General features: G+C 40.9%; 1 protein-coding gene and 1 long non-coding RNA gene across 3 annotated transcripts in view; one reads left to right on the top strand and one right to left on the bottom strand.

Moving 5' to 3' along the window:
- CTNNA1 (catenin alpha 1) overlaps positions 1 to 20741 on the top strand; it is a 222853-nt gene that overhangs the window by 172366 nt on the left and 29746 nt on the right. For both annotated transcript variants that reach the window (XM_032795619.2, XM_075068058.1), the window contains exons 10-11: positions 1847 to 1939; positions 19569 to 19725. In XM_032795619.2, coding sequence (XP_032651510.1) covers positions 1847 to 1939; positions 19569 to 19725 — 250 coding nt within the window. The remainder of the gene's footprint in view (positions 1 to 1846; positions 1940 to 19568; positions 19726 to 20741) is intronic.
- Positions 8797 to 11764, bottom strand: LOC116833855 (uncharacterized). Its single transcript, XR_004375793.2, has 2 exons — positions 11607 to 11764; positions 8797 to 9108 (listed from the first exon to the last, which is right to left on the bottom strand). It is a non-coding gene; the product is annotated as an uncharacterized LOC116833855 (long non-coding RNA).

The following is a 20741-nucleotide window of genomic DNA, read 5'->3' as shown; positions in this document are numbered from 1 at the left end:
TCTGTCACTCTTAGCTCAATTTTAAGTTGTTAATTTTTTTCTATGAAAACTAATTAAACTAAATAAAAGCTATAAGGCTACCATACCAGTGATATTCCTAAAAGCTAATAGAGCCTAAACTGTAGTATTGGAAAGAGCAACTCTATATTATATTATCGTTTCTCTTGTCCATTTATGCACTTGGATGAATAATAATCTGAGATAATTCCACCACCATTGTGTACTCAGCCATTTAGAGTTTGAAATGTACCACTGATCTGACGAGTGTTTGATCTTACATCATTCATAACTCAATTAGGAACTGAGGGTGTAGGGTGAGAAGTCTCTGCATCATGAATTTACTTTGAGCTGTGGTATTACTAATGGAAGTGGCAAGACTCTTCACTTTGGTTTATTGATAGTGATTAGTACTGTATCTGTGGTCACTGCCCCAGGAATGTTTTCTAGATGCAGGAAAGACTATGGTAAAGAAAGTGAATGAAAGGCATTGAAAAAAAGTGTAATATCTGGCTGTAGCTTCATGTTAACTTTTATTTAAAATTTTATGTATGAATGGGTAGTATACTTCAATTAAATAAGATAACTACCCCAAATTTTCTCTAAAAATGTGTTTGGTTAGATATCTGGTGCATTTGTTGGCTTTACTGAGCATAACTTATCTCCTTTGAGATTGTCACTTCTTTGGGCAGGTGCCTTTTGGCATTTCTATTAGGATGGTACACAATGTTCATCTTGGTTCGGTTGTCTTGGTGGTATTTTTTACATCTTTCTGGGCTCAAATCTAATTGTATTGGAGCTGAAAATAAGCTTGTCATTCACCCGTCAAATAAGGAACATAATTCAACTTTAGATTTTCCTCCGAGAGCAGCTCCAATATGCAAATACCTTCAGTTGCTAAAAAAACAAAACAAAAATATTCTGTGCCCTCCCCTTCCCCACCCTCCACCCAAAAAGTGGTTGGAAACAAAAGGTCTTTGTTTCATGATGACCCACTTAAAGAGAAACTGTCCGGTTTTAGGCTAAAAATTTGATCTACTGTTTTAGCATCTTGGGGAATAGTCAGTGCTCTTGAGCTCTGCCTGCACCCATAAATACTGTCTCGCATAGATCCCATAACTTCTGTCAGTGTTTTGCTCTGCATTGTGGTGGTGGGGGACGTTTCCCAGAATATTGTAGTTTTAAGGGAGGTCAAATTGTTAGCCTAAACTGAGATGTTGTTTTTATGCAATAATAGCTAATTGTTTCCTTACACAGGAACTAAGGCACTTTCTGTGCAACAGTACTCTTTTTAAAAAGTAGATTAAGCTTCATGGTCCTCCTCCAGTTATGCACTATATGTGTATGCTGGATCTTCAAACATTTTGACTTTGTATGCTCCAGCAATTTCATGTGGTGATTGTTCAGGGAAGAGGGCTGAGGTACAGTAATAAGTACTATAAGGCTTAACCCTCAGATGGTCAGCAATTTGTTTATCCCTACATTTTAAAAACAAAATGGATGGCTTGCAGTTTCTCCATTCTTATGTAGTTTATAAGTAGGAATGGGCATTTAGCTGTGACTTCAGGTATCACTAATAGTGCCCTTGTGGCAACCTCTCAATTGAGTAAATGGGAACACTGATAACAGCCTTTCTTATTTGAATGACTATTTTATGATCTGCTGGCTTGTGACAAAACAGATGTCGCTGGTGATTCAAAAGCTGTATTAGATTGTGTTGTAAGAACTAGGAGAGCATTTCTAGAAGGCTTCCTGATCACAGAACAAAGAGGTTGTAATTTTTGCATGTTACAACAGAAATAAAAACTGCTTTTCTAAAAAAATTTTTTTTCCCCTCTCTCCAATATAGGTTGCCAACTTGGCCTGTTCTATCTCAAACAATGAAGAAGGTGTGAAACTAGTTCGCATGTCAGCAAGTCAGCTTGAAAATCTCTGTCCTCAGGTAATTTGCAAGCTTGAGTATTTCATAGGAGTACATGGGAGGAGGGAATATCTAAAGCAGTGGAAGTGGACTGAATATTGAAGGATGAACAACTGGGATAAGAACTTCCCTAAAAACATATGCCAGAAAAGTTGACCTGTGATTTTAGGCTACCTGATTAGCTTACTACTACATTTACTACTACATAGTTTCCAATAGTTGTGTCTAGACAAACTGCTAGACAGTAACTAGTGAAGCTATGCAGTATATATGCATGCTCATGTTGCAAAAGAATGTGGTATGAAGAAAGTACCATTGCATCTATCAAAAATAGTAGGTTTAAGATATGACCATAATATGAAATGCTAAATACTTTACATGCCCTTTGTTAAGTTGTTATAAAATGATCTTGTCCAAGTAGCAGAATGCATGAACTTGTTAAAAAAAGATCCTCTTGGATAGGAAGAAAAAAAGATAGATAAGCTTAAAACCAATCAAACTTTTGGTTAAGATCACATTTTTTTTGATTCAGAGTTCTTTATTGCAACCAGGAAAGCAATAAAGCTCTAGACTGTCCTATTTAATCATCTAAGTCTCGATGTCATAAATACTTCTGACAAGGTGGTAGGAGTGAATTGAAGACATTAGTGCTCATCAATGCTTATGGTGGCTTAAAGGAAGGGCAGTGACAAATTCAGAGCTCTGAAGTAAAGAAATAAGCCATTGCAAGAGGATAAGCATGAATAGGAAATATATATTTTAAAAATGTCCTGTTCGTCCATTGTCAAACTTCACCTTTTGTGACAAGGTGATCTGTCTCCTTTAGCTGCTTTGTGTTTTTATATAGGTTTCCCCTCTGTCCTCCTTCCCTTAGGAATTCAGGTCACTGCTGCTCTGGGTTTCTTTGTTTTGTATGGGATGAGTGTGAGTGAATGGGATATGATTGGTAGTAATATTTATTTTTTTGTATCATTCTTAGAAAACCAGCGACATTTAGTTAAATAAGCAAAGAGACAGGCAACCCTGTTTCCTTCTCCCACCAGAAGGAACGTTGTGCCTTATGTGACTATATTATCTGAGAGTAGAAGAAGAGAAGAAAAATCAGATTTCATCCAACACTAAAATAACTTTGACCATTCTCACACATTTCCCTATTGGAGAATGTACATTATTATCTTGTACAGGGAAAATAAGATCGTGCAGTTCAAGAATGAAATGATTTTGGCAGTTGTAGGAAGTTTGTCCAGCTCTGGTATATACCCATATTAAAAATGCAGGTACATGCATCAGTCTTTCTTTTCAATAAGTCTTAATCAACAAGACCATGTTTTTTGATAAACCTCCTAATTGCTAGGTATTGATCCATCACCAAGTGCCGATGTTTCAGATGTTGATTTTGAAAATCATCAGTTCTGTTTGTTTGGTTATTTGTAAAATGGGCATACTAAGTCAGACTCCTGGAACAGCCTCTAATTTTGTATCTCTTATTGATAATAGATACAACTAGAGTAGGTATAGGTGGTCTATAAAACTGGTTCAATTCATTTTATTTTATATGTAGACAGAGCTCTGCATGTAATTCTTTTGAACCTGATACGATAAATAGGTAATGTCACTATTACAGGACTAGCTGCACTTCTGTCCCCTTACTTGTCTGAGTCTACCCGTCTGATGGCAGACCTCATGCCTTTTACCTGTCCTGGAGTTGAACTCTGCAACTCTTCTTTGAGTGCTGTCCCTCTGGGTGCTCCACTCCAGATGATGGTGCGTCCTGGTGCCGTTGATCAGAGATCTTCAGTAGCAGTGCCTGGTCAGGACGCACACGCTCTGCTGCTGTCTCATGACGTCGTTAGGGTTTGTCTGAGCGCGCGTGCATCCTGCACCCCCCTCAGTTCCTTCTCCGCTGTCCTCAGCTGAAGATGTTCAGCACTGCCCTGAGTCCCCTCTTCAGCTTCAGGATGGTTGAGAAGGAACTGGTGTGGGGAGGGAGGGGGCGACGCGTGCGCTCAAACAGACTCTAAGACTAGACCCTGGGCAGCAGCAGACTATGTATCAATTGTGTTTACCCAGCAGGTCTGACTGAATTCAGGAATCTTTGGGAATCTGACTAGTAAAGTACCATGATCAGACAGCATTCTTAAACCCAAAGTTACTGTCTGTTTCAAAGTCCTTTTTCTCTAAATGCTTTCTTCCTACTTTTTAAAATACACTCTAGGTACATGTCTATATTATTATCTAATGGTTTACCATCCCATGATAGTAACCTAAGCAGGCCTAGCTACTTCAGAAACTCCCACAGGTGCCTTCATTTCAACCTGGTTCTCCTGAGCAACTATCCCCCTCTTTTGAGTTTCTTTTTAAAACCTGACTGTTTCTTTTGTTCGCCTGTGTTCTGGGACCTTTGCCTGTACTAGCACTGTCTCTAATCTTAACTTGCAAATGTTTGCATAAAGTGGCTTATCTTGAGCCATTCTTTACCTTCCTGTTAGCCTCCTGTTAAGCTACACCAATATATTCATACAGTAAACATCCAATAACTAGTTCAACACATAGTCACAGGTCGAAAACGGCTTAAACAAGACAATTTTAATCTTGTTTGTAAAGGACAGGAGAAATGTATTATACAACTTATGTGTATTAGAAACATTGAGTTGATCTTAACTATAAGGTAATAGAACATAAATGGGCACTTTTTTTGGCCTTGAAATATCTTATCTGGAAGCCTAAACCACAAAATTGATGTTTCAACGTGCGATTTCCCACCAATTACAAAGCAGTTTTCAAGAGATTAGTGATAGCAGTGTGCTCTCTCTAGGGCCATGCTGCATGTGCCATGATTGATTTCTTAATACCAGGCGAGGATGACCCAACTTGGGGATCCCTATAGAGTAATTGAGGAAGGTTGTTTTGAACTGTTTCGTTGTGCATGGTGCTGTTTTAGGGCCCTGGTAGCACCTCACCTTGCTCTAACAGTAGCAAAATGCAGTCTTTCTGGATTACAGATCTTCTGTTTTAAACAAGAATAGACCTCACAATATTAGCATCCTCAAATACAGTGTTTTGGAATGTTAGAGTTTGGAACCTCAAGTTACCCTGCAAAGGTTGCAAACACCAATAGACTTAAAGGCAAGACTTATTCTTGGCAAGACATGCTTCTTACCTCAGAACTTTCAGACTGCTGGCTTAGCAAATAGAGGCAGTGAGAGCTTAGACTATAAATATCACTGTACAACATTATTTAAATAGTAAAACTAAAATCTAGTTTCTTTGGAAAAATTATGCCTCTGGGTTCAAAATAAGTCAGATCAATCAGTGTTTACAAAATAATTTATAAAATGTCCTGCACCATAAAGGATGGGGGCGGGAGGGTGGGGCGGGGGGGGATATCAGTACCTCATTGATGTTTGTTGTAGGAAAGAGTGAATCTTTAAAGGCAGTGGTATGGCTGGAAGGCTGAAATCTAAGAGTGTACAGTAAGTTTAAGGTATTGGCTAACAACATTATCTTACAATAGCTTGGCAATGTAGTGACCATTTTGAGCATAGGGAGTTCCTGTTTAAACAGCTGCTTCTTACAGAATTCCAGCGGGATCCTGTCAGATCCATACAAACAATTGTTTAATCATAATAGCTTCATCTTAATTAGTTGAAACTTGTCAATCCCCTGTTACAGACTTGCTGTTCTAAAACAATGCAATAGAAATGCGGAAATACAAGTCACACAGTGCAAAGACGCCCCCACCCACTATAGTATTTGATTACAACAAACGTGGGAAAAATTGCATATGGATAAAGAATGATCTGTCAGCTTAATACAGTGATCTCCAAACTGTGGAGCACGCCGCCCTAGAGGGGCATGAAGGAATGTCAGATGGGGCCCAGGCCAGGCCCCACAGGGGGCAAGGAGGGAGAGCCACCCAACCCCAGTCTGCCACAAGCCCCACTCAGCCCCCTACCACTGCCCCCTGCTTCTAGACCTGGTCCCAGCTCCGCTCCTGGCCCCAGCAAGAGCCTCAGCTCCATTCCTGGCCTCGGCTCTCAGCCCCAATCATGGCTGTGCTCCTGACTGCACTTTTCAGGGGTGGGTGATTGGTGTGGACAGGATCCATTATGAGGTGGGGAGATGGAAAAAGTTGGGGGATCACTGGCTTAATATATGGGCTCAGAGGCGCTCAGTCCTGCAGTTTGGCTACATTAAAAGCAAGAAGATAGTTCACTTAAAAGCTTCTTACAAACAGGAAAAGTTAAATTTTGCTAAATCTGGACAAATTGGCAAAAATCAGGTCTTCCTAATGACTTTTCAGTCATAGATGTAGATTAACATGTTTCTTTCCAGTGTACGAGTCTCCAATTAGTCAGTGCCAAATTTAAAGCCAGTGGAGACCAGTTGCAATATTGATAACTCTTTAATGGTTCAGGAAAAAACATTAGGACAACCATATATTGGGTCAGTTGAATTCCCCTGCACTATATTTAGAGTATATTACGTCTTTGTAAACTACATTAAAACTTAGGTTAAGAGGTAGTTTATATATAAAGAATGGAACATTCCTAAGCACACCAAGGAGGTGGAAGACCTGGTGAACAGTGTGATCTTTCTTCCTGAAAAATTACCTTTTTGAACTCATCTAAATTTGTTCTTCATAGTGTGAGGATGTGTATTAATGAGTCTTCTGCTAATATGTTAATACAATTCTGACTTCTCAAGACCAGCATCACAAAACATCCATGTACTCTACCATGTTCAAACAAGCTTTTATATGTGTGTGAGATAGTGAAAATAAAGACAAGTTCATGACAGGTGTAAAGTTGGGGAAAGAACCAAAGCCTTAGTCACAGAAATTACATATTGCACTAAAAACCATATGTATAATACATTCTTCATAAAGATGTTGAGAGAGGAAGCAGCACATCGTGGAATATTCTAAATACTCTGTGCATAATCAGTGCTGGTTATAAAGTTATGTTTCTGTCCATTTGCATCTGAAATGAATGAGACCAAAATGAAAATAAGAAAGGACATCTTGCTGGGAAAAATGGGAATTCTTTAAATGTAGATGATCTGGGGTAAACGAATGGAAAGCTTTTCTTAATTTCCACTGTGTTTACATCTCAAACGTCAGGCCTCAGAACTGGTGTGCATTTTAAAGATACTTTTGATTTAAAGGTTGTAAAATTACAATGTTAGTGAAGACTTTGAGGCAACAAGAAAATAATTTACACATTCTGTAGAACTAACCTACAGGGCTTTGGGGAGAGGCGATAGGAGGGAACCTGGCTAAGGGCTGAATCAGCAGAGTGCTGTATCTTGGAACTCCAGTACATAAAAGTTTTTAAAACTTGGAGACTTTGAGGAACAGAGATTTTTTGTAACATCACTAACTCAACCCACACATTCTGGGATAAATGTTTTGCGCATTCTCCAAGCCTTTAAATTGGTTGTAAACTTACTATTGGGTAGAATGGCAAGCACGTCCTCACACAAGAGTTGCTTTGGTGGTTTGAAGTTTAAAAGACTTTTTTTTTTTTTTTTAGCTTGTTTTTTAATGACTTAGCTCTTAAACAGTTATACTGATCCTTGGGTTGGCAAACTTAACTTTCACACACACCCCTGTGCAAGTTCTCTCACTCACACACACACACACACCACTAGCTTTGCTGCAATCTAATATTCTCACTTTCTGGAAACTCCCACAGCCCACTTTCTGACATCTAGCTTCTGCTGCCTTCCCCCAGACCCTGGAAATATGTCCTTCACCTGAGCTTTTCTCAGCCCTGAACACCAGTTTCCATCTCATCTACCTGACTCAGATACTGGGTAGCATTCTACTGGTTAAGATAAAAACTAAAATGTAACTCGTGGAAGTTGGTTAGATCTTTCTTTCAATAAGAGACTCAATCCCCCTGGAATTTAATTCTGTTTAGAAACGTGAAAATCTGTTTCTGGAGATTTTAAAATGCATTTTGAGTTAGGGATATTTGAGTAAAAGATTTTAATAGTGGTCAAATGTTGATAAGAATAACATGCATAGCACACTTGGTAGGTGTGCAGAAAGTTAATAGGGAAACTTGACGTTGTATGGCTCTTGAAAGGAAATAGAGTTTTAGAGATACTATTCAATGTTGTAATGTGATGCTGTTATTTAGCGGCTGGACATTGACTATTCTCACATCACTTAATGTTTGGAAAGAGGCTTGAATAAACCCAGGTAAAGCTCAGTTGCAGACTGTTATCTGAATGTTAGTCATATAGACTAGCCGAAATTTCCCCCAGGTTGTCAGTTTTTCCCTGCAAAGAGCCTGCTGGAGAGAGCACCCTGCCAGAAAATTCACTAGGAACAGAAAACACTTGTGATCTCTACTCTGCTGAGAGTCATAGGTGACTGGCTTAACCCAAAAGTTGGGGGTCCTGGGAGCTGATTCAGCACATCTCCTTATAGCCTCTGCAGACAGGGATCCTAAGAAGCCCTGGTCGTATTAAAACTTCCCTACCTCTGAGGAAACCCTGAAAGGACAGGTGGTGATATCACCTGCCCTTCCGTGGGGTCAGTGCCAGCCCTTTAATGGTGCAGGCGGGCCTGCCTGGCCTACCTTGCGTCTCCCTGCACAGAGTTGAGCGAGTTAGGCCTAATAAACAGATTTTAGCTAATTCCTGGGTAAAGTGACACTTTTTTAAAATAAATTGGCCCTTTTATCAGATTAACATCTTGTTTTTAATAACTGTTCCACATCCTTACATTCATATTTTTGAAATGCTTGAAAAGCAACTAATTGCTTATAGATATCTGATGAAACAGATGGTAACATATGCTGGTCACACCTACTGACACAGCATATAAAGTATATTAGTGTGAAAAATCCCATGCAGAGACTGGCAAATCCTAAACAAAGCTTTAAAATTTTAATGGCTTTAAAAAAGAAATCACATGCACTGTGTGGCAGGTTTTTCAGCTGCCATTGTGCCCATGGTTACATCTCCAGCCCACTGGTAGTCCTATTTGGGGAAGAAGGCTTCCTCCCTCCTTTGTGCCAGAGACTGTTACCCAAGCAGTATGTGCTCTTTTCTCCTCCCCTTTGAAAGGCTAGTGCATCTTCTCCAGATGCAGCAGCCAAATACCTGACCTAACGCTTCCAGTGCCTAATTCAGGAGTCTTGAAGTATTCCAATGGCACTTCTGTCGAAACAGAGAATCTGAAATAAAAGCTAAATACAAAAATAAATGTACCTAGACAGTATAGAAACTGATAGTGTAGCATTTGATTAAGTCAGGGTACAAAATGCACAAGTCTCACTAATAACAGGTTTTTCCTCAGTAGCTCCTTGAAATTTGTTATAGGAAATGAGATTGAGTCACATCTAGATACATGAAAACTTTATTTAGTATCCAAATACAAGTAACTACAATTGCAACCATAATTAAGTAAGATAAATATAGCAGAATGGCCTTATGCATTGTGCATATCACAACCTTATGGAAACCATCAGGTGTGAGGATGGAAAGAATCGGCAGAAGCACAGTAAGTAGGATTGATGCTGTCATCCTATGTCCCAGCTAGGGGTTGGTCTGACAATTTTTTACAACGCTTTTTACTTCAAATCCCCACACATCTGGGACCGTATTTGATTGGGTCTCAGCCTCCTGCCCACATGTTACACCGGGGAAGAGTAATGAGGGTTTTGACTGGTCATGGAAGTTATTTACATCAGTACATCCCTCTACATAAATGTGGTTTCACTTCATGGTTGTGTGTCAAAAAGCCCCTAAAATCTGTTAATTTAAGATCAGTTTGTTTTGTATTTTCTCCCAAGATACATATTGCTAACTCTTATAGTCCTAGGTCAAACACTTAAGCCTGGTCTACACAAGAAAATTAGGTTGGTTAAATCCCCTCAGTCAGGGATATGAAAAATCTACAACGCTGAGCTGCATAGTTAAATTAACCCAAGTCCCCATGTAGACAGCACTAGGTCAATGGAAGAATTCATTTGTTGACCTAGCTACCGCCTCTTAGGAAGGTAGATTACCTGCACTGCTAGTGTCTACACTGAAGTGCTACAGCAGTGCAGCTGCAGTGATGCCGCTGTAGCGTTTTAATTGTAGATGAGCCCCAAGGCTAACTAGTCATAGCCAACTCTAACTGCTGGGCCCTGTTAGGCCTCAAGCTTATTGCAAAGCCTATTTCAAATACAATGCACAGGAACAGAAGATGTAAAAGTAGCTTTAATTGTTTTTATCATCACTTCCTTAAGCACCTTAACGTTTCCTAACATAGAGCTTATCGTTTGATCCCAGGTAGTACCCTCCCAAGATCAGGTCAGGTGTCAGTAGGCAGACTCATTTTAGAAGAGAACCAGCAAGAGACAAATGGGATGAAGTCAAGAAGACAGCACAAGAATCCTGAGCTGATATCCATTTTGATATCCTGGGCCTAGAAGAGAGGGTGGGGAAGGAGGGGCTGAAAAGCCAAGTAGCAGTAGGTGTTACTGTTTGAAGGCTGAATGTTTTATCGCGGGCAGAACTTGCTCTGTAGATTGTAGTATGAGAACAGCTGCTACTTAAAAACAGACTGGTGTGCTTTGGGGGTTTTGTTTATCTTCATTGTTCTAACTCCATGAAATGCAAAGTGGGAACAGCACAAATGTTGAAAAATAAATAAGTCTATTTAAAAGTTCTTCCAGTTTTTATACTAAATGGGGCACACATAAATTTTAAGGGCTTGTTTATTTACTGGTGTAGTTATATCAGAATAACACCCCCTGTGGATATGCCTTTTAAAGAAGTATAAACTAAATCAGAAAAAGGCACTTTCTAATTCTAAAGTAAGTATATTTTCATGGGAAATTATAGCAGTAAATTTCTTTTTATGTAAACAAGCCCTAAGCGTCCTTTTAACTGCTGTAACATTACCAAAGTAAATGTTCTAGTGTGAGTGGGAAGATATTGACTACTCTAAGCCCAATGGGACAGATAATGAATTACAAATGAAAGCAATTAATCTTTTTGCTCACAACCTTGACTTTTCTACTGGTCACTGCCAGCGCATCTAGAAAAGCCAAAACCTCTCATTGTTTCTTACATTTGGCTTCCAGGTGAGGCACTTCCATTTCAGTGCCTCAAGTCATAGTCATAGTGAAGTACACTGAAGGTTGCACATGATTCAGACACTGGAGTTGGATGTAAATGGAGGTGACTTAATTATCATTAAATGCACATCTCTTGCACCAGTTAAGCATGCCTTTGTGGAAGGGGAGAGGGGTTCTGGTGTCAGAATGGCAGATGGCTTTGTCCACTTTTAGAGCGTGCAGAGTGTTTTAAATTTTGAACACTTTTTGCCACCCTAAAGTAAACCACCTACATTTTCTGTAAAGCAGAGGTTTTAACACTGAAGTTACACTTTTACAGGTGTTAAAAGCATCTGAGAAGGAAGGCTAAGCTGTTCTTGCTTTGCACATTTTTTCTCAGAAGTAAGTATGTTGACCATTGGCTGTCACCCAAGCCCATTTTTTCTCTTTTGACTTGAGCTGAACACTACTTTTTCAGTCACTTTGATTGCAAAGCAGGAAAGTCACTTCTCCATTGACTCTTTCCTGTCAAGCAGCAGTAAAAATGATTTGAATAAAATAGGGAGTGAGAATGTAATGCAGTTCCCAACTTTATTACAGCTTTTTTGAATTACACTTCCACTAACCTGTACACTTGGCTCTGATCCCTTTCCCTGCAGAAACAGGCAGCTGTCTGTCTCCATTAGCCCTGAGAGAAGTTATCCTCCTGCAGGAGTGGTGACTGACAGCTTCTGAGTTCTTATTGCTGCAGTCCGCAAATACTAACATAACTAGATTTTTCTCTCCCCCCCACCCCCCCGCATCTCCATTCCATCCTTATTTCCCTCCCCCTCCCCCCCAATCTTTCTGTTGGAAAGAGAATCTTACCTCTCAACTTTTAATGAGGCACTTTCACTGACTTAGCCCCTCCCCTTTTGTGGGGGATATGTGGAAAACCAAAATCACCTTTTTCTTCCAGGAAGACTCTCTGCCTTTTCTGAATGGGTTTTGTATAGTTCATTTTTTGTATTCAATTTTGTCAGCATTAGTATGTTAGAAATTGTAGCTTTTGAAAAAATGCTTTATCCAAGGGAATATAGGGCCTGCTCTGATAACCGTAATCACCTCCATCATTGCAGGGAAAGGTAGCTGATCAGGGTGCAAGATTTAGTGGCTATACTTTTTTTCTAAAGAAAAAATACCAAGACAGTTTCCTTTTTCAGAGCATACGTTATGCAGATACAAGCAGCATGTGTGTCACTGGCATTAATGTTAACTGGTTTTAATACTCGCTGAAGTATGGTTTTATGCTAGCAATTGCAAAGGGAACTAGGAGAAGGATAAAATCAGGATTCCAAGGCTCTATACTACCAGCCTCTGTTTTGGTAGTCATGGTTACTAGCAAAATACAGGCAGAGAGAACTTCTGGAGGGTTACCCATTTTATCTGTGCTTTCTAGGGTTCTCATTACTGAGATTAATGTCTGGAGAGTTGTGGGTGTCTAGATCCTGCTTTTTTGACTGACAGACTGATCATTCGTTAAATAAACCAGGCTAGGGGGAACAGGTCCAGCTGTTCCTGTACCAGACGGTGAGTATGGAGTCTTGGAGAGAGAGCAGCAAAGAGTCCTGTGGCACCGTATACACTAACAGACATATTGGAGCATGAGCTTTTGTGGGTGAATACTCACTTGGTCGAATCTGACCAAGTGAGTATTCACCCACGAAAGCTCATGCTCCAATATGTCTGTTAGTCTATAAAGTGCCACAGGACTCTTTGCTGCTTTTACAGATCCAGACTATCAGAGAGGTAGCCGTGTTACTTGGAGAGAGAGAGGTTCTGCTTCCATCTTATCTGCCATGATGAAACACAACTGACGCTTAGCCTTGACTGAATAACAGGATCCTAAACACAGGACATACTGCCCTTGCATCTTCCTATTGTACATCCAGTACAACACTAGCTGTGATGAATCTCTGATTTAGTCTATACCGTAGGATGATGATACCGTGGGATGCTGAATTATAACTTATTCCTTTTAAAAACAATTGCTGAACATTTGTGAGGTTTAAAAAAAAAAATAGTTGCAAAACCAAATATCTTTGAAATCCATTTTCTTAGGCAATAGGAAGTTTCCTTCAGAAACTTTCAAAAGTCTAGAGAACTATATTCATAACAGGTTAGTAAATGAGTGTATTCAGTACACTCAAGTGTAAATTTGTCTTCATTACTTTCCTGGGGTGGAGGGAAAGTTAAACTTGTGCTTGTGAAAGCAAGGGACTGAGCACACCAGACAGAGATCAGTCCCTTCAGTTCCATGTTTCAGCCCTTCATCTGTTAGGCAGCTTGCCACTCTTGCTAAATTGTCATTATTTGTTTACATTACAAAACCTATCAAGCTCATTTTCACTTGTGACTTAAATCAGGATTTCAGCCCAAATCTTCAGGGCTGAAAAAGTAACATAACATACTAGTCTCCCTAGCCCAATATAACTTCTCTGCATTTTTTCCCCAATCGTTGCTAATTTCCAAGATCCCTTGAGTAAGTAAGCCTGCTTCTCCTGTCTGATTCATTCAGTGCCATTATAACATGTTTAACATCACCATCACTCTGTAATTAGTGAGTTATATTTAAAGAATGGGTTGTGACACTTCTGAATGATCAGATAGGTGGAAAAAAATGGATTTTATAAAAGCAGGCACATCTGTTGCTTACACTGTTTTGCTCACAGCTTTGGGAAATGGTACACAGCTTTAAAAAGCCACAGTGAAAAAAAGGTATAGACTAAACTTTGTTAATTTGTTCCAAAGCTTGTGTTTGAAAACAAAAATCAGTATTGTTTTTTTATCATGGCTGCAGGAGTTTAGGCCAGAGGGGGCCAGTAGATCATCTAGTTTGACCTCTTGGATATCACAGGACACCAACACCACCCAGCAGTCGCGCACACAACCCAGCAACTGAAATGAAACCAAAATATTTAAGCCCTCAGGAGACTAGACTCTTCTGTGCCCCAGGCAGAGAATAGGAGGGACCATGGTGCGTCAGTGCTTGAGGTTCCAGGAATGGCAGGAAAATGATTAAATGAGACACCCAGATAATCCTGGCAAGTGACCCACATCCACACGCTGCAGAGGAAGGTGGCAAAACAAACAAACCCAAGGTCGCTGCCAATCAGACCTGGGGGGGAAATCCTTCCTGACCTCACATATGGGGATCAGTTGGACCCTGAGTGTGTGAACAAGAACAAGCCAGCCACACATCGAACAGATGTGCTCAGTGCCACTTCAGAGCCCTGGCCTGTGCCATGCAATGTTTCTTCTCCAGTTGTAGCCTGTGACGATGTGGTTCTGGCGGGACCCAACTGAGAGTGCCAAATCAGGACCAATTGCTCAAACAGGGCAGTCACAGCCCTAGGCTGGGGTTTATCCACCTCTAAGGCAAACCAAACCAGCCAGACAAAAGACTTCAGTTTCACCCCACTGGCCAACCGCAAGTCACACAAGAAATTTCCTTAGACACTCCAGTCTCCCAGTATCACCACCAGTCCCACAAGTCCTGGGGATGAATGGTTATGAAAACCAACACCCCAGTAAAAGAAAAAGGTTCTCTCGATCGCAAAGCCTAGCCCCAAGACCAACCAGACCGGTCACAATATACACTCCAAATCCTTAACACCCACAAATCACGCTGGTGCCAATCTTAGAGCCAAAATTAAAGTGTTATTCGTAAAAGGAAAAGGTAGAGATGAGAGTAGAATTAGGTTAATCGATCAATTACATACAGTAGGCAAAAGTCCTTACGTTTCAGGCTTGTAGCAGAGATGAAGTAAACTCAGGTTTACAAGCAGTTTCGGAGTACATCGCCCCGCTGGAATGGGTCATCAGTCCCTTGGTATAGAGCTTCAGCTGCCGCAAGTTCCTCAGAGGGTAAGAAGCAGGATTGAAGACAAAATGGAGATGAGCCTTCGCCTTATACTAGACTTTTGCAGGTGTAAGAAGTACTCCTTTGGTCTAATGTGGAAAGTTACAGCAAAATGCAGTCACATGGGCCAGTTTCTGCATACTCCGCTGAGTCACAGGGCGTATTTGCTTCCTCTCAATGGGTCAATTGTGTAGGTGCTGGTCCTTAATGGGCCATCAAGCAGGCTAAGCTGAGCTGACACCAACTAGTCTGGGGTGTCACCCAGAACTGCAGCATCAATTTAAAATACAGACAGTACACAGCCAATATTCATAACTTCAACTACAAAAATGATACAGACAGCATAATCATAAGCAGTTACCCGTAACCTGGTCTTAGACACCTTATATGACCCCCTTTACATAGAATTTGGTGCCACTACAGAACTTTGGTTGCAACCCATGTTCTATATGGTCCCAGTTTATACCAATAACGTCACATAGCCATCCCTGATTCTTCACAGGAAGGAGATTTTTAAAAAAACCAAAACACAACACTGCCAGAATAGATTGGGTGGGGGTGAGGGAAATCCCTTCCTGACCCCTGTCCGTGGCTGGCTGAAACCCTGAAGCATGAACTTTAGGAACATAGACATAAATTGGAAGTGAGCCGCAGGATTGTTGAACCCTTCCTCCTACCATCACAGGCAACCCAGTCATACAGTCTCACTCAATTTGTCCAGCATGCTCTCAAAACCAGTTAAGTTGTTTGCCCCCTCAACTCCTGTTAGGAGGCTGTTCAAGAATAACATCTTTCTGAAGGTTAGAAACCTCCTAATTTCCAGCCTGAACTTGTTTATGGTCATTTTATATCCCTTTGTTCTTGTGTCAACATTGTCGTCTAGCTTAAATAGCTTTTCACCATCCCTAAAATTACCCCCTAATGTATTTATAGAGAGCAAACATATACCCTCTCAGCCTTTTTTGCTAGACTAAACAAGCTATGCTCTTAGTCTCCTCTCATAAGACAGAGCCTCCATTCTTCTGATCATCCCAGTAGCTCTTGTCTGCACCTATTCTAGTTTAAATAAATCTTGAATATGAGTGACCAGAATTGTACACAGTATTCCAAATAAGGTCTTACCATTGTCTTGTCCAATGGCATTAATGCTTCTTTATCTGTATTGGAAATGCCTCGCGAATACATCCTAGGATTGTATTTACCTTTTTCATAGCTGTATCACACTGGTGGCTCATAGTCCTCCTCTGATCAACCCCTAGACCCAGATTTTTCTCCTCCCCTGTTGCTTCCATCTGTACTGTTTCTGTTCCTCCATGGAGCAGCTGCTGGCCACAGCTGCTCAGGACCACAAACCTCCTTATCAGCACAGAGCCACGTAGGGGCTGATGGCAGGGTGTCCCTCCCTCTCCCATCATGTGCCCAGGTGGGCAGAGCACTCCCTTTGTCCCAGCTCCTGCCCCTCTGAGAATGTCCGGGGAACAGGTCGGGATAAGGCTTCATGGCCGCTGGCCAAAACTTTTTTAAAAAATACTATGTATCTGACTGAAAATAGTTTGTGAGCAAAGATTCCTTTGCAGTGTTTTTAAACCCAAACATTGGAATACTAGGACACTGAAAGTTAAATGAATTTAAAAGTAGTAGAATGGATTTTTTCATTGTCTAAACTTAAAGAAATGCAGAAAGTAAAGCACATAAGTAGTTACCAACTACATTACATTTCTTTAAATTCTTTCATTTGTAATCAGTGTTGTTGTTATCTGGCTAGTTGGGCTACTTGTGGGCTAGTTTTTAAGTGGCTTTAAGCTATTAATGCAGTAGGAATCTGGCAACCTGGAGTCCATTCACAAAACATTATGCGCTAGTTGGACCTCTGCTGACAGTACAGGGTCTACAGTTCTTCAAGTATCTTCTCTGACTTCATATTTGCACCTCCCCTCTAGTCTGAATACTGTTTCTCTGCTGCCCGAATATGGAATACACATAGGGACTAGCATTCGAAGAAGAAATGGAAGTTCCTTACATCTAATTAAAAGCTCTTCAAGTCGTGTGGTGTCTATCTGTATTCTGCTTCTCCTTCCTCTCTGCTTTGGATCTTACTGGATTTGCGATATGAAGAGGTATTCTTAAATATAGATACAATGTTAGCTACTCTCTAGTCTTATGTCTCCAGCCCTGAATAGATCATCATCATCACTCCCATAACCGCATTGGTCGTTGGGGCACAATCATTGATGAGCAGTCAACCAATTGTCTCCACCCCTGATGATTGTGTGTCAGTGCTTGAGTCTCCGCGAAGTCCATTCCTGTCCACTCTTCTGTGTTGTCGGTCCATCTCTTCTTATGTCTACCTCTTCTTCTCTTCCCCTGTACTGTCTCTTGGAGGATGATCTTGCATAGGCCAGATGATCTTGTCACATGACTGTACCACTTCAGCTTGCGCTTCCACAGTCATCAGGAGGTCTTCATGTGACCCAGTGCATTGGGTGATGATGTTGTGGACATCTTCGTTAGTGACAGTCAGAGTAGGAGAAGCCCAGGATTTTACAGAAGTATTTCATCTCTGCTACCTGTATTTTCCGTTCAAGTTCTGCCGTAAGGGTCCATGTGTCGCATGCATACAGAAAAATGGAGATGACCAATGCGTGCAGCAGTTTCAGTTTGGATCTCAGGGAGATGGTCTTATTCCTAGATGCTGACTGATATCCTGAATAGATAGACTTAGTAAAAACCTTGTTACTGGACTAGGAATCTCATGTGCCAATTCATTCAGTATTGTGAGACGGAAATTATCCCCCCTCTATCCTATTTCAGTGCATTAAACTAAGTTTTTTCTTTAGTGTCAGATGTAGTAATTTCCATTTCTCTTCTTGGCTTCTGGTGGCAATATGATGGAATAATATTTCCAACTAGCTTCCCTAAAATATGGGAGATAAAACTTTTTGGACAATGCTGAATCAAGGAAAGGTTCTGAGATCCATGTTTCTTACTGAAGTACTCTTGAAATTGACTGAATAGCTTGTAATATGTACTCTGTAGTCTCTCTGTATACTCTATATTCAAAACTTAAGCTGTTGGGATTTGCTGAAGTCACATTGTATTTTTTCCTTAGTAGATGGAAGCAATTTGAAGGCAGGCTTGAAGAAGCCTCTAAGTGGTTGATTCAGGAAGTGGGAGCAGTTTTGGGAGAGGTAGCAGATAAAACAGCATGAACAAACTTTCTGCCTTTTCATTTTTGGACTATCAAGGTCTTATACAGTTAATTCCCAGAACAGTTAGGCTGCTGTAAGATTTATTGGCTGGATACAGAGTAGATTTTTTTTTTAAATTCATCAGATTCCCAGATGTGTAATTCTAATTATGGAAAATGTCACCTTTTCTGGAGCATTTCATTCCCTTGATCAGTGTTCTGGCCAAGGTATTTAGGGGACACTGCCTTCAGATGTGTCAAACACACCCTATCCCATCTAAAATATACCACTTCTGGTGTTACCCCTGAGGGAATTCTGCATCACTGCATGCGTGCAGAATTCACGTCCCTCCACAGATTTCTTTGCTTCCCCACAGAAAATGATGGGGAAGCAAAGTGCTGCAAGAGTGGTCATATGCCCCATCCCCAGCAGCAGCAGACACTTTGTTTCCAGCACCTGGAACAGCCAGTAGAGAGATCAGTCACTGCATATGGGCCTGGGGATGCCTGGAGGCATGTGGGTCATGTTTCACTGCCTCCCCCTACCCCATTCAGGTGAGCACAACTCGCTAACTCTGCCTGGATCCTAATGCTGGTCATCTTCCCCATTGTGCTGGATGCCCTGTTTTCTGTACAATGGTGAGCGCCCAGACGTCCCCTCAGCAGCAGCTGGGGCGCTCCTGCTAAGCAGGCCCACTGGACCCCCAGCCCACTGAGCCCCAAACAGCTGCACCTGGACTCCCCAAGCCTTACTACCCCAGTACCTGGACCACCCCACTGAAACCCACATATGACCCCCACTGAGCCCCAACTACCTTCACCTGGACCCCCCTGCAGAGTCCCATTGCCCCTGCACCCAGAACCCCCCAATGAACCCTTGTGCAGCCAGATCCCTCACTGAACTGCTTGCATCCAGATTGCCCCACACCTGGATCCCCCCCCATTAAGCTCCTCCACACTTGGATCCTGCAGGGTTGAGCCTGCCTGCCCACACCTGGTGCTCCTGGCACAGAGGAGCAAGGCTTCTGGGTCTGTGTCAGGGTCGGGTGCAGCCTCACTGCTGAGTCCCTGTCCTGGGGAGTATGGGAGCTGCAAGATCATCTCTGACCTCTGTGCAGCCAGTTTCCTGTGCTCCCTACTGCCGTGCTGGAGCATCCACATTTATTTATTGACAAATAAAATTTGCAGCATTTTGCTGAATTTTAAAATATTGTGTGCAGAATTATTCTTTTGGCACAACTTCTTCAGGAATATAGTGTGAATAATCAAACAAGCTAGCGTCAACTTTCTTCAAGTATACATGCATGTAAAATTAACTGCTCATGATATACATGGAAGTGAACACAAACTGGACATGATTATGGCTGAACTAAACAGATAGTTAACAGATATTTTATTAGTCCATCTCTGATGGCTATCTGACTGACTGACTGAATGTAACTTACTGATTTAATTGCATGAAATAAAGAGTAAATTCTGAACATATAACACATTTTACAGGTTATCAATGTTGCATTGGCTCTTGCTGCAAAACCACAAAGTAAACTAGCACAAGAAAACATGGATCTCTTCAAAGAACTATGGGAAAAGCAAGTCCGTGTATTGACAGATGCTGTAGATGACATCACTTCCATCGATGACTTCCTGGCTGTTTCAGGTAGCAATATGGTTCCCTACTTGCAAAGAGGCAATCAGCTGTATATTGGGGCTTATTTCAGGAAATCAGCAGTTGTTCCAATAGTCTAGAAATTATTTTTCTCCATCTTTTTGGAGAATCATAGAATATTAGGGTTGGAAGGAACCTCAGGAGGTCATCTAGTCCAACCCCCTGCTCAAAGCAGGACCAATCCCCAGATTTTTAGCCCAGTTCCCCAGATGGCCTCAAGGATTAAGCTCACAACCCTGGGTTTAGCAGGCCAATGCTCAAACCATTGAGCTATCCCTCCCCCCGGGGGGCTATTTAGTTTTTATGGAATGTTGAATCAATGTGATATATATATATATATATAAGCAAGTAAGCATGCAAGTTCAGCAGTGTTAAGGTGTGAAAATGTGAAGTGTGGGCTATTGATGCAACTAGAGCAAGGCATGGTTGAGTTATAAAATGTGAAGCAGATTAACTTCAATGGGTACCATATCATGTAAATATATTTTTTCCAATATATAATTTGGCAGATACAGCAATTCATAAATAGTAAAAGATGTTTAATGTTTGTAAATTGATATGCACATTAGAGATGCTAAAATGGTTATGTGGAATTGCTCCATGATCCAGTCTCCTAATCTTTACTCTCGTTCAGAGACTTGACTTGGACACACATTATCATCACTTTAGCCACTAAAGACTAACCTGTGTATGAACAGATAAAAGAAATAGTAAATAAATATTAAGTGCAAATTAGCTATGAACTAACAAAAAAATAAATCCATTTAATTTGCCTCATAAAAATTGTTCTCAGTGTCTAAACACAAACTAATAGGTGCAGTAAACGACACACACAAAGCTGTTTGTCAAAATGAAATTCTTTATCCCATTACGATAAATTGGAATTTTCTTTTGAAAGAGTTTGGTAAATGTATTCTTTATGTACCAGATGTCTCAAATACTTGCTGAGTCATTTGTCTGCAATAATGAAACTAAAATCCATAATTCCCCAGTGCAGCTCCACCAGC

The sequence above is a fragment of the Chelonoidis abingdonii genome, chromosome 7 (genome assembly GCF_003597395.2).
Source record: "Chelonoidis abingdonii isolate Lonesome George chromosome 7, CheloAbing_2.0, whole genome shotgun sequence".
In the NCBI taxonomy this organism is placed as follows: domain Eukaryota; kingdom Metazoa; phylum Chordata; order Testudines; family Testudinidae; genus Chelonoidis; species Chelonoidis abingdonii.
This window is presented reverse-complemented; position numbering and strand designations above follow the sequence as displayed.